The sequence below is a fragment of the Hippoglossus stenolepis genome, chromosome 6 (genome assembly GCF_022539355.2).
Source record: "Hippoglossus stenolepis isolate QCI-W04-F060 chromosome 6, HSTE1.2, whole genome shotgun sequence".
NCBI classification, from domain to species: domain Eukaryota; kingdom Metazoa; phylum Chordata; class Actinopteri; order Pleuronectiformes; family Pleuronectidae; genus Hippoglossus; species Hippoglossus stenolepis.
This window is the reverse complement of record NC_061488.1, coordinates 20,757,037-20,769,530: the sequence shown is the minus strand read 5'-3', so window position 1 is coordinate 20,769,530 and position 12,494 is coordinate 20,757,037. Positions and strand designations below refer to the sequence as shown.

General features: G+C 41.3%; 1 protein-coding gene across 5 annotated transcripts in view; it reads left to right on the top strand.

Annotated features, from left to right (window-relative positions):
- The first annotated feature begins 217 nt into the window (after positions 1-217).
- Positions 218-12,494, top strand: part of mtor (mechanistic target of rapamycin kinase) — an 89,244-nt gene continuing 76,967 nt past the window's right edge. For 4 of the 5 annotated variants that reach the window (XM_047340436.1, XM_047340435.1, XM_047340434.1 and 1 more), the window contains exons 1-18: positions 218-376; positions 822-964; positions 1,234-1,342; positions 1,496-1,728; positions 3,087-3,287; positions 3,390-3,524; positions 3,607-3,882; positions 4,762-4,870; positions 5,157-5,340; positions 5,662-5,790; positions 6,062-6,306; positions 6,636-6,845; positions 7,077-7,282; positions 8,007-8,129; positions 8,344-8,427; positions 9,188-9,280; positions 10,032-10,166; positions 11,136-11,265. In XM_047340436.1, the coding sequence (XP_047196392.1) occupies positions 836-964; positions 1,234-1,342; positions 1,496-1,728; positions 3,087-3,287; positions 3,390-3,524; positions 3,607-3,882; positions 4,762-4,870; positions 5,157-5,340; positions 5,662-5,790; positions 6,062-6,306; positions 6,636-6,845; positions 7,077-7,282; positions 8,007-8,129; positions 8,344-8,427; positions 9,188-9,280; positions 10,032-10,166; positions 11,136-11,265 (2,731 nt within the window). In that variant the 5' untranslated portion in view covers positions 218-376; positions 822-835. The remainder of the gene's footprint in view (positions 377-821; positions 965-1,233; positions 1,343-1,495; positions 1,729-3,086; positions 3,288-3,389; positions 3,525-3,606; positions 3,883-4,761; positions 4,871-5,156; positions 5,341-5,661; positions 5,791-6,061; positions 6,307-6,635; positions 6,846-7,076; positions 7,283-8,006; positions 8,130-8,343; positions 8,428-9,187; positions 9,281-10,031; positions 10,167-11,135; positions 11,266-12,494) is intronic. The other variant, XM_047340433.1, reaches the window with a different exon arrangement.

Here is a 12,494-nt window from a genome sequence, read left to right as displayed (position 1 = left end):
GGCTTGTGAAGATTCTCTCATCACTCTTCATTCCTTCACTCCTGATGCCTGGAATTACTTTGTAATCAACCCAAGTGGACGGAGACCCACCTCTAGTCTGCCTCTGATTGGGTTAAGTTTAGGCATTACGGAAAACAATTGGTTAGAGTAAGGGAAGTATGTCATGGGAAGCCAATCAGAGGGGAGATGGGGGCGGGTCTTTTCCCACATGGGGTGGGGAAAAGCGAACGGCTGCTAGCTTCTGGAGTCGGTCCAACTCAGCAGAGGGATACCGTAGCTAGCTAACCTCAGCCTGTACGAGCCGGCAGACTTACAATGAGAGATATCCTGCAAGCGACGAATAACTATTAAGTGGCCGATATATTAATATAAACACGTAAGTGGTGCAAAGTGTCTTTCTTTACTTGCTTGAGCTAGATAGCTTGGCATCAGGTCAGGCTAACGTTAGCTAAACAAAATCAGCATGGTACATTCATAAGGCTCCGAATTAGTGTTTACCTGACCCGAACCTACTACTCAGTGTTGTTCTAATGTGTAGACCATGCTATCTGCTTAATGTCTCTTTTTAGCTGTTGCTAACTAGCAAGGTTGTCGATAAGCATGGCTACCGTTAGCTAACCTGACACGTTAGCTGGTCATAGCACCAGCTGCTAACAACAACAATAACATTGACTTGGTGTATAAACAACTCTGGACTAATGTCCTCGCTTCCCTAACATGATGTTAATACTTGTTGTTATTTTACATTTTGCCCCTGTCTCCATAATACAGAACATTGTAGTGAAAGAATAAACGTCTGCTTTGTGTTTGTCTCCTTGAAGAGAAGGCCATCCAAATGGTGATCATGTCAGGCACAGCCACTGTGCTGCAGCAGTTTGTCAGTGGGCTGAAAAGTCGAAATGAAGACACCAGAGCAAAATCTGCCAAAGATCTGCAGCACTATGTGACCACCGAGCTCAGAGAGGTAACAGCAAACAGAGCCATGTGTGTGACAGAAGTCTGTCATGAGGATTCAGATACACTGTGCACTACAAAAGTGTTACTCCCACGAGAGCTGTGGAGTAATTAGCTGCTTACACTGCTTAAGGACTGGACTTGAATCCCCACTAATTTGTGGTTGTTAATATTACATAACACGAAGAGATTGTAGACTTTTAAGAAATATATATTTTTTTTTTATTACTTTACTTCTGACATTGATTTTTTGAGATGCTGGTTTTGTGTCTTCCACAGCTAAGCCAAGATGAAGCCACTACATTCTATGATGAATTAAACCACCACATTTTTGAACTGGTATCCAGTTCTGATGTGAATGAGAAGAAAGGAGGCATTCTTGCCATCGGTAAGATGCAAACACAGACATGTATTAAGATACTGAAATTAGCTTGAAACAACTTATTTCCCTTTGTGTAAATTACATGAAGTTATGCACAAGAGTACACACGGTGTATATGTAAAACAGCACATAACTGATACTATAACTAATTTGTTTCAGTGAGTCTGATTGGCGTTGAAGGAGGCAATGCCACCAGGATCAGCCGTTTTGCCAACTACCTGCGCAACCTGCTCCCCTCCAGTGACCCTGTGGTGATGGAGATGGCCTCTAAAGCCATGGGCCACCTGTCTATGGCTGGGGACACCTTCACTGCTGAGTATGTGGAGTTTGAGGTGAAAAGGGCCCTGGAGTGGTTGGGAGCAGACCGGAATGAAGGCAGACGCCATGCATCAGTAAGTGACTTAGCAGGCAGCTGTTTGTTGTTGAAATACCAGTCCTTCTTGGTGGTGTACTATGTGTGCTGGAGATGAGGGCAGATAATAACTTGACTCAGGATTGGTCCTTTGCCCTGGTGGTTTTTTTGTCATTTTTTTACTTAAGAAAGCTTTAGTAGGTTAATTGGTTGATTGGTGATTTGTGTAGCTTTCCCTGGAAATAAATCTTACTTGTTGCTGTTGGCAGGTTTTGCTTTTCTTGTAATATGGCCAATGTTTTTCTTTGCAATTAAGGTACTACAACTACTACTGTGTACATCCATATTATGGTCCACAAATAATATCTAATTTTTGCAGAGAGAATATGACAGATTTACCAGATTTTTATTAAAGGATCATCAAATATTTTGCACAATTGTAAGAATGTTTTTTATTAACTTTAGTTAACTTTGAGTTGTCTCTGTGTTCCTCGATTTTCTGCCAGTATCTGTAATAAAACAGGAAATTGATGGTTTCTCAATTAGTTGGGCCGGCATACTTTTTGGGTTCTTTATATATTTAACTAGTGCAGCTTTTAATAGAAGACACTCTGTAGCTTTGTACCAGCAATCCAGTCAAGGTTTGAGCAAGGTCAGACAGGCATTCATGTTCATTGTAACGTTCATAGTAATCATAGTGTGTTCTGACGTTCTTTCATTTGAGTGGCACAGTTTTATTCAAACACATTAATCAATGACTGCCTTTTTCAGTTTGCTTGACACTGAATGTTAAAGATATTCTGCCGAGACACTCGACAGACTCCTCCATTCTTTTGCCATTTACAGTCACCAGGTAGTGTTTAAGTTGGCTCCACTAAGTTCACAGCTCACACTTTAAGTGAAGAATTTCCACAGAGACATAAAAAATGTTGCATCTAGTTAGCAACTATTTCAGGAAAGAACCTGAGTTAAGGGGTGGAATGGTGGTGTGGTGGTTAGAAGTGTTCCCTCACTGTGAGAGGGTTGCTTGTTTGAATCTTGGTTTGAAACAGTCCAACCACTGTTGGAGGGTTTTCTACAACAGTGCAAAGACATGCAGATTGGGGATTAGGTTGATTGGAGATTCTAAATGAGCCGTAGGTATGAATGTGAGAGTGTATGAGTTGTATGTTGGCCCCGTGATTAGCTGTCGACCTGTGCAGGGTGTTCCCCGCCTCTTACACAATGTCAGCTGGGATTGGCTCTAGCTCCCCCCGCGACCCTCAAAGGACAAGGGGTATAGATGATGGATGCACGAATGGATTTCTAATAATAATATCTAAACTTACTTTTTATTGACACTGGAAAGAAATAAACCTAAGAGAGAAGATTAATGATTCATTTTTCTGTCTGTTCCAGGTGTTGGTGTTGAGGGAGCTGGCTGTGAGCGCACCCACCTTCTTCTTTCAGCAAGTGCAGCCCTTCTTTGATAATATCTTTTACGCAGTATGGGATCCCAAGCAGGCCATCCGAGAAGGAGCTGTATCTGCCCTGCGAGCCTGTCTCATCCTCACCACGCAGAGGGAGACCAAGGAAATGCAGAAACCACAGTGGTACAAGGTAGAGCATTCCTCTTTGCACTAGCAAATCCCATGTGTTTTGTTTAGTATAACAGTATATGTTATATTGTATTAAACATCATCGGTGTCTTCTCTGTAACAGCAAACCTTTGAGGAGTCAGAAAAAGGCTTTGATGAGACTTTGGCCAAAGAGAAAGGAATGAATCGTGAAGACAGGGTCCATGGCGCCCTCCTGATCCTGAATGAGTTGGTTCGCATCAGCAGCATGGAAGGAGAGGTGGGTCCTGATTTCACAGTGAACACATTCTCATGTTTAAAAGCAAAACATTCCTCTCACTGTCTTTTTTTTTCTTGGACAGCGCATGCGTGAGGAGATGGAGGAAATCACACAGCAGCAACTGGTCCACGATAAGTACTGCAAGGAGATGATGGGATTCGGAGCCAAGCCCCGCCACATCACACCCTTCACTAGCTTCCAGTCAGTGCAGCCGCAGCAGTCAAACGCCCTCCTGGGCTTGCTGGGCTACAGTACTCCTCAGGGCTTCCTCAGCTTTGGAGCCACACCGGCACCTGCTAAGAACTCTCTGGTTGAGAGCAGATACTGCCGTGAGCTGATGGAGGACCGATTCGATCAGGTGGATAGGGGTGGGAGAGGGAGGTCGGGGATGATTACAGTGATTACCAACATATACGCAGGATTATTTCATGTGCACCTGAGACTCCATCCACATTTCTATGTTCTCATTTTTAAATACATCACTGCTGCTACTTTTACACCTGCCGTCCATGTTTTCGAGTGCCAGGTTTGTCCAGTTTTAGTTTAAAAACTATGGCGCTGTGCTTTAGTCAAGACGGGCAGAAACGGGGACAGTTGGAATTAATGACAGTCACCCACATTTGCTTCCTGGTCGGTCTCACCTTGACTACAAGCACTGAAGGCAAAGCATTGCTAAAATTAACTCCCAGTTCCTCATTCCAACTCCAGTCAGAACAGTTCCACCTCATCGTGGGTCCAAGGAAATAAATCCTTGCTCTTATTTTTCACCATTGCTGTTTCACATTCATAGTATTTTCTGTAACCTACTGCAAAGTGGAGAATTTGTGTCCTGTTTACACTGATATGCACACACACCCAGTGTGTGTGAAAGGTCACTTGAAATGTGTTTGAGGGTTTGTCAGAATTAATGTTGATGATTACTGATGCAGAGCTCATGTGGACGTAGAATGTTTTAAAATAATAAAGTAGAATTGATTTATCATGTATAGCCAGTGCAGGTGCAATGTCTGTCTTCACATAAATTTGCCCATAAACCTGAGGAAAATTGAACAAAGACTGAACATTATAAATCAGTTAATATTAAATGTAAGTGACACCCTTTTCAGCTCTGACAATGTTGTAGTTGGATTTGAAGTTGTTTAAGAAATATGTCACAATGTGAACATCACAACGCCAGTGCTATTTTGGGTTTCACAAATCATATTCCACAAAAGCTTATATGATGTTTTTTGTCCAGGTGTGTCGGTGGGTGCTGAAATACAAGACCAGTAAAAACCCTCTGATCCAGATGACCATCCTCAACCTGCTTCCACGCCTGGCTGCTTTCCAGGCACCTTCCTTTACAGGTGGGATGAGTTCACGTTTGACTGTCGCCCAAGATCCAGTTGACTCTTACACAGTAACCATCTCCCATCTTCTTCGCATCGAATTATTCACTGCTTATGTGCTTGAAATCCGAAGAGATCCTGACCACCGCTCTTTGGTCTCTGGGTCGATATCAGTGGGTTTTGATGTAACAGATGACCTGTAAATTCCCCTAGTCGGTTGACATACGTGTCGCAGCTTATACAAAGACCTACATACAGTATGTGTTTAATCTTTTGCATTGCGGTTGTTCCGTCCACTGTGCAGACCAGTACCTGTCGGACACTATGGGCTACCTGCTGGGCTGTCTGAAGAAGGAGAAGGAGCGGACGGCAGCTTTCCAGGCTCTGGGGCTGCTGGTGGTGGCTGTCAGGACAGAGATTCAGCCATACCTCACGAAGATCCTGGAGATCATCAAGGCTGCTCTGCCACCTAAGGACTTTGCACACAAGTCAGTAATCAAACACAATATATTATGTCAGCTTGTAGTCTTCAGAAAGTGTCTATTTATTTAAAAATTACTGCTGTGTGACTACAGCTCACAGTGATGAGACAGAAATGGTGATTAGGTAGTGACTCTGTTTACATGGACAATATTTACCCGATGAAGACAATAGTAATACAGTACCAGTAAACAGTATCTGATTAAGTTTTGACAGTTTTCAATAATAATAATGCTCTGTGGGAGACCTGTTTAAAACAAAATGTTGGGATACTGTCAATGAAATGAAAAGAGACTTGTCGTTACAGTGCATGTTTTTTCTATGTGCAGGAGGCAGAAGACCATGCAGGTGGATGCCACAGTGTTCACTTGTATCAGCATGCTTTCCAGAGCCATGGGTCCCAGCATCCAGCCAGACATCAAGGAGCTGCTGGAGCCTATGCTAGCTGTGGGCCTCAGGTAGGACAGAGTAGTATTGCCACACTGCTAAATAATTCATCAAAGTTTTCCAATGCCTGGATTAAATCTTTTGGCTGGGTATAGTATTGTATAAATTCTATGTAGGAACCTTATTTAACCATTATTTAATCACCTAAATCCCACTGTTACATAATTTATACAGTAACTTTTAAAGTTATATTTGTGGACAACTGCAACCCACTTCCATGTCCTCATCTAAAGATACAACGATGACATTGAGCTGTTTGTCCATTTCCTCCTGTTCATCTAGTCCTGCACTGACAGCAGTGCTTTATGACCTGAGCCGTCAAATCCCCCAGCTGAAGAAGGACATCCAGGACGGTCTTCTAAAGATGCTTTCTCTGGTGTTGATGCACAAGCCACTGCGTCATCCGGGCATGCCCAAAGGCCTGGCTCACCAGCTGGCCTCACCAAGCCTCACAAACATCCCTGAGGCAAGTGATGTGGGCAGCATCACACTGGCTCTGCGCACACTAGGAAGCTTTGAATTTGAGGGTAAGAGCTTTGAAATTCCCAGCTTTTAAAAAACATTCGGCTCAAAGCAGGACTGTATTCTTGGTATTTGTTAATCTTTGTTGAAATATCTACAAAAAACAAGAACTATGTTATATATTTTGTTGACTTGTGTACTTATATTATCCAAAATGTTTCCAAAAATGTTGAAATTTGTCTGAAAATGTTTCCAGAGAAATCTCTAGTTATATTCACGATAATGGGACACTTCATTTTGGTCGCCTTTCAATTGCATCATATCTACTGAACACATGTCTTTTTACAAATCTTGCAGTTCACCCATTTTTCGTACTCTTTTTTTCTGTTCCCAGGACACTCTCTCACTCAGTTTGTGCGCCATTGTGCTGATCACTTCCTGAACAGTGAACACAAGGAGATCCGGATGGAGGCGGCTCGGACCTGCTCACGCCTTCTGACCCCCTCCATCCACCTGATCAGTGGCCAAATTGTCAGCCAGACAGCTGTGCAGGTCGTTGCTGATGTGCTCAGCAAGCTACTTGTCGTTGGAATCACTGACCCAGGTAGGACGTGAAAGAATAAGAATGCAGGAGGAAAGGTGTGGTTGTACCATGTGGATTTGTTAAGTGTTGTTTTTTAATGTTGATAATAATAATATATTATGGTTTCTGAAAATTAGAAGTCAAAATAACAAGAACCAGATTTAGATTATTAGAAATTTTACATTGGTGCCTTGAGAAAGCACAACTGTGAACAGCTGTAATGGCCCAAGATGTTGTCCCTGTTCCCGGCAGATCCCGATATACGATACTGCGTGCTGGCCTCCCTTGATGAGCGTTTTGACACTCACCTCGCCCAGGCTGAAAATTTGCAGGCACTGTTTGTCGCACTGAACGATGAGGTGTTTGAGATCAGGGAGCTCGCCATCTGCACAATTGGACGCCTCAGCAGCATGAACCCCGCCTTTGTTATGCCCTTCCTTCGCAAGATGCTCATCCAGGTAGGAGGTGGCACTATGAGTAGTTTCATGATTTATTATGTCGGAAGGCCCCATTTGGATTTTGTTTTAACACAGTAAAATCGAATTGTTAACTCAGTCATGTTTTTTTGCATAGTTTGGTATTAAAGGTCAAAGACCAATCCCAGATGTTAAACAGTGTCAGTATGAGCAAAAGATTGATCAAATTGAGGTCAGGGTTACAGTCTGCACTTGTCCAAAAACTTGCCGTACTCAATCCGCTCATAAGTGCTTTAAATCAAGTACAGCACTGTTCATTTTAGCCTGCCTTCAATATTGAATGGAAGTCTTTTCTTTGTAGGTCAAATCATGAAAACATTTGGTTTAGGACATTGGAGAAATTAACTGTTTGTATTATTTATAAATTAACACCAGTTTACAAGTTTGCTTATTACATTATTGAAAGTTTAAATATTTAGCCATTTCTTAATTTTGTCCATCTGTCAATACATATTTCCTTTGCTTGAAAAACTTGTTATCTGTTGTTTTAGTCAGTTACCAGTAGAGGGCAGAATAGGCCATGGTATTGTGCACAGCTTAAAAAGTGCAAGTGGTTTCTTTCTTTAAGGCATTAGAGAGCAGTTTCAACACAGAGACGCTTCCTCTAACGCCATAATGCACAGTATGATCTAATCTCATTAAGATTAATTACAGATGGAGAAGAGTGAGTTTTTTATGTTTTACTCAATTTGGAATTTTGCTGCAGATCTTAACAGAGCTGGAGCACAGTGGTGTCGGCAGGAACAAAGAGCAGAGTGCTCGTATGCTTGGCCATCTGGTCTCCAATGCCCCCCGCCTCATACGGCCGTACATGGAGCCCATCCTCAAGGTACAACTCTGTTCCCTGTCCATTGTGAAGGTGTATGAATTCATGAATGTAAACCAGATGGTTACCTGAGGCAAACATGTGCACTATTGTGTAGTAAGTGCACTTTACCACAGTCCATTACATTCTCATTTCCTATTTTTCTCATTGTTAAACCTGAGGGCAACATTAGGGTTCAATGGGCTAGGTAACTCTATTACCTTTCTTTCTTTTACAGGCTCTCATCCTCAAGCTGAAAGACCCAGACCCCAACCCTGGAGTGGTCATTAGTGTCCTTGCGACCATTGGCGAGTTGGCTCAGGTAAAAATGGACTTTATAATTCTGTCATGTTTTATAAGGACAAGTGAATAATGAGATTCTGTTAACCCGTGAGCCTTTTGCTGTAACAATTTAAATGAAAATAACTTATTTATTTTTTATTAAAAGCCACAATGGGCAACTGTAGAAACACAGAGAAACTCAAGTAATACAATAAAAAATGATTTACTTAACAAAAATGGGGTTCAGGGCCATAGCAGTATGGTGCATATTCGATGTATTAGGAATACCGAGGTAGAGTCCTACCCATGGTTGTGTGTCTCGCTCCACCCTGTCTAGGTGGTACAATAGTCCTCACAGAGGAGTGTGGAAAGTTGGAAACATGTTTCAGGGGAATAAAGGTGTTAAAAGTAAAATTTATTTCGCTCTTTGGACGTTAACTATGAAAAATTGTTCAGAAATGAACAGAGGAGGACACAAGAAAACATAGAAAATGCAAATGAACAAATAATGTGGGATTTTAAGGTGAAGACACTGTAGTTAATGTTGCAGACCGCAAAACACCCACCCCCACCCGGACAAATCTGACCCAGGAACGTTGAGAAGAATGGACTGAAAGTAAAAAAGACAAAGCTCCAATTTACATGAAGTTTCAGAATAATATGACACATTAGGGGATGAATTGTGGATATAGTCATACAAGATTACTTGTCATGTTTATATAATTTGTTCCTCCTAGATGTAAGAGTATCCTATTGACAGAAAATTGGACAGTTATTCACAGTTTTGATTGTGCCGCCAGGTGAGTGGCCTGGAGATGAGGAAGTGGATGGACGAACTTTTTCCTATCATCATGGACATGCTGCAAGACTCCTCCTCATTGGCCAAGCGACAGGTATGTGAAGAAAGTGAATATCTGCTTCATCTGGTTTTAATATTTAATTTTCCTCAGCACTTCTCCAGGTTCTGTAAGATATTTATTTTGAGGATACAGTCAATGCACATTTACTTTAGTAAACACAACAGGATATAATATCTGGAAACGTTTTAAGTTGGTCAGAAAGTCAAGAGAACGTTGTGCTTCTGGTATTTCCTGCTCAAACAGGATGGTGTGCCAGGAGTTGAGAGAAGATAGGATTATTCAGAAGTATTACATTATAACTCCTGCAGTATTTAAATGGCTGATCAATGAGAGATTTAAAACTAGTTTTGAAATGTTGGAAAGACCAAGCAAACAGAAATAATGGTTGAGATGATTATATTTATTCAATATTTATCTTTCAAACAAAACCTTCAGTACCCCTGTCAGTTTGTTTTTCAATTAAACTCAGGTCACAAACATTGCTTCCATAAATTGTCATTTACTTGGGACAAGAATAACGATGCTTTTATTTTATTTACCTATTCAGTGTGCAAGTAATGGCTTAATAACTTCTGAGTATGTACAGTAAACTGGATAAGCTGCACACTTGCTATACAGAACAAGATGAGCCATAAGAATATGACAAAATCAAAATATAGTAACTTTTGTTGCATCATTTATTTAATGGGCACATTTCAATGTGAAGAAAAGTTAATTCTAAACATTTTGTGTCATGCTGTTCTATCTGCGATCAAAGAGGTTCTGCGTCTGACTTTTCCATCAGGTGGCACTGTGGACACTGGGCCAGCAAGTGGCTAGTACAGGCTATGTGGTGGAGCCTTACCGCAAGTACCCTTCCCTTCTGGAGGTGCTGCTCAACTTCCTCAAGACGGAACAAAACCAGGGCATCAGGAGAGAGGTATGCACAGGGGCCTCTGCCTTCATTTTCCTCACAGTCGTCTATATAGAAATGTGAGACTAACGCCGTTCGTCATAGTGACTCAGTATGAGGCCGGAAACCCTACCTGTCAGCATTTACCAAACAAACAAAGATCTGTTAAGATCTACTGACATTGACCAGTGAATTATAATCACATGAATACCTACCATATGAGGCCATGCACATTTTCCATAGTTATCTGTAGCTATGTGGAACTTTTTCCTAAAGTCTTGTGCTCTGATGCAAGTGATAATTTTATAATTTCTTCTGTCGCCTATTAAATTATGTGCAGTTCACAGTGTGACTTGTCACTAAGTTTGGTGTGTGGCACATGGATATTGGCTCTGGCTTCTCTCGCAAGTTGTCTCATCTGTTAAATGGATCTGGAATCCCATTGGGCTTATTATCCAATGGCCAGTGTGTGCCCAGCGTAGGTTGTTTATTTACTTCCTGCCATGACCTCCAGTATTACTTTATCCTGAATTCAGTAAAAATATATTAATGAAGGAATATCCCACTATCTGATATTATCCCATATAAGGATCAAATACTCACAACCTGCAGGCCTGAAAGATGGCTGTGCTTACTGCTTCCTGAAATCAACCAGGATTTACAGCACTTACTTTTGATTTCAGCGGAGACTCAAAAGCTTCTCATATATACAATGTACTTCTCTGCTGCTGCTGTTTTCATTTCATTTTCATCATGTTCCAAATAATCCTCACTTTTCCCAAAAGGGGATAAATATGCAACTTCAACAGAGAGTCAGAGCTCAAATGAAACCTTGTGACTGTTTGGAAAAATGATTCATGAATAGCATTGACTTAGTTTTTTAATACTTCATATTTTGTAAATACTGTAATCGCACAAATAATTATAAACATAGGTAGTCAAATCAAAATCAAGTGCAAGAATCTGTCAGGATTTCTAACTGTGTGTCTTCAACAGGCGATCCGTGTTCTGGGTCTTCTCGGAGCTCTGGACCCCTACAAGCACAAGGTGAACATCGGGATGATTGACCAGTCGCGAGACGCCTCTGCTGTCAGTCTCTCTGAGTCCAAGTCCAGTCAGGACTCAGGTAGGATTATGTCACTATTACTTAATAGTTTTGGCTGTGACGCTCCACCAGTAGACCTTATCTCAGAGCAATGGAGAGTCCCACTGTGTGGGTCTATCAATTGAACACCTTGGAGTTGTTGCTATGATTTTTGTGCGTCTGTTTGAACTTAATGGAAAGTATTAAAAAAGAGTTTGTATATGGAGGACTTGTTATTATTGAGGCCTTGGACCATAATGGAATTTTGAGGAATCTTCAGTTAATGGCCAAGGCAGAGGTTTTATCATTTATTTACCTTCATGTTTGTTGGTTTATACGCAAGATCACGCAACAACTGAACAGATTTCCATTAAACTTGGGGGAAGGATGTTGTATAGGTCAGGGAAGAAACATACAGATCATTTAACGTTGTGTTTTTTAGCATTTTCACCAATTTCCCAGCGAGTAATTAAAAGATCTTGATATCTATGATTGTGTGTAATTTGGTGTAGCTTGATTGAATTTAGGTGTCTGTTGTGCTGTCAGAGGTATGCGCCAAGTGCCATAGCGATTATATGCTGTTTTGTTTGTAGCAGGTTAGATTATTGTGTTTTTCAGGAAAAGAAATTCCTTGAAAAGAACGGTGGATTTCCTGTCTCCTTTAAGCCCCGACCATCTCCCAAACCACATCTGCATTAGGAAACAAACACAGGCTGTCTCTGTACTAACATCAACACTCCAGGCAGGAAGTGGACCGATCTGGCAGCAGGAGGCGTAGATAGTCACACACATCTTAAAGATGGACTGTGAGGTCTCTGTTATTAGAACAAACAATTTCAGTTTTAAAGGTAAAAGGTTTTTTTTTTCATTTTAGAAGATCAATGTAAATGTCATTCAGAAAAAGGCATCTCAGATGTAAAACCAGACATTTGCAGTCATAATTTGCTGCATCAGTTTTTCTGTGACATTTAGATTGATAATATTCTATATAAAGAATGTGGGGCTGAAAAGATGGTTTTACACATTCCAGTTTTCACAACATTTTTAAGATCTCTTTCCTCCCAATTCAGCTTTACTTTCATCCACACACATACAGCGGACCTTACCACACTGTCTCCCACAAAACTGATTCAATCTATGGCAGTAACAGGGGTGCTCGTGCACGCACATGAAGGTCACTCTCACGTGCAACAGCTTTCAAGTGACAGGTACACAGACTGAAGAGTGAGAGATAGGGTCTTGCGTTTGAGAAAGAACTGCATTGCATGCCA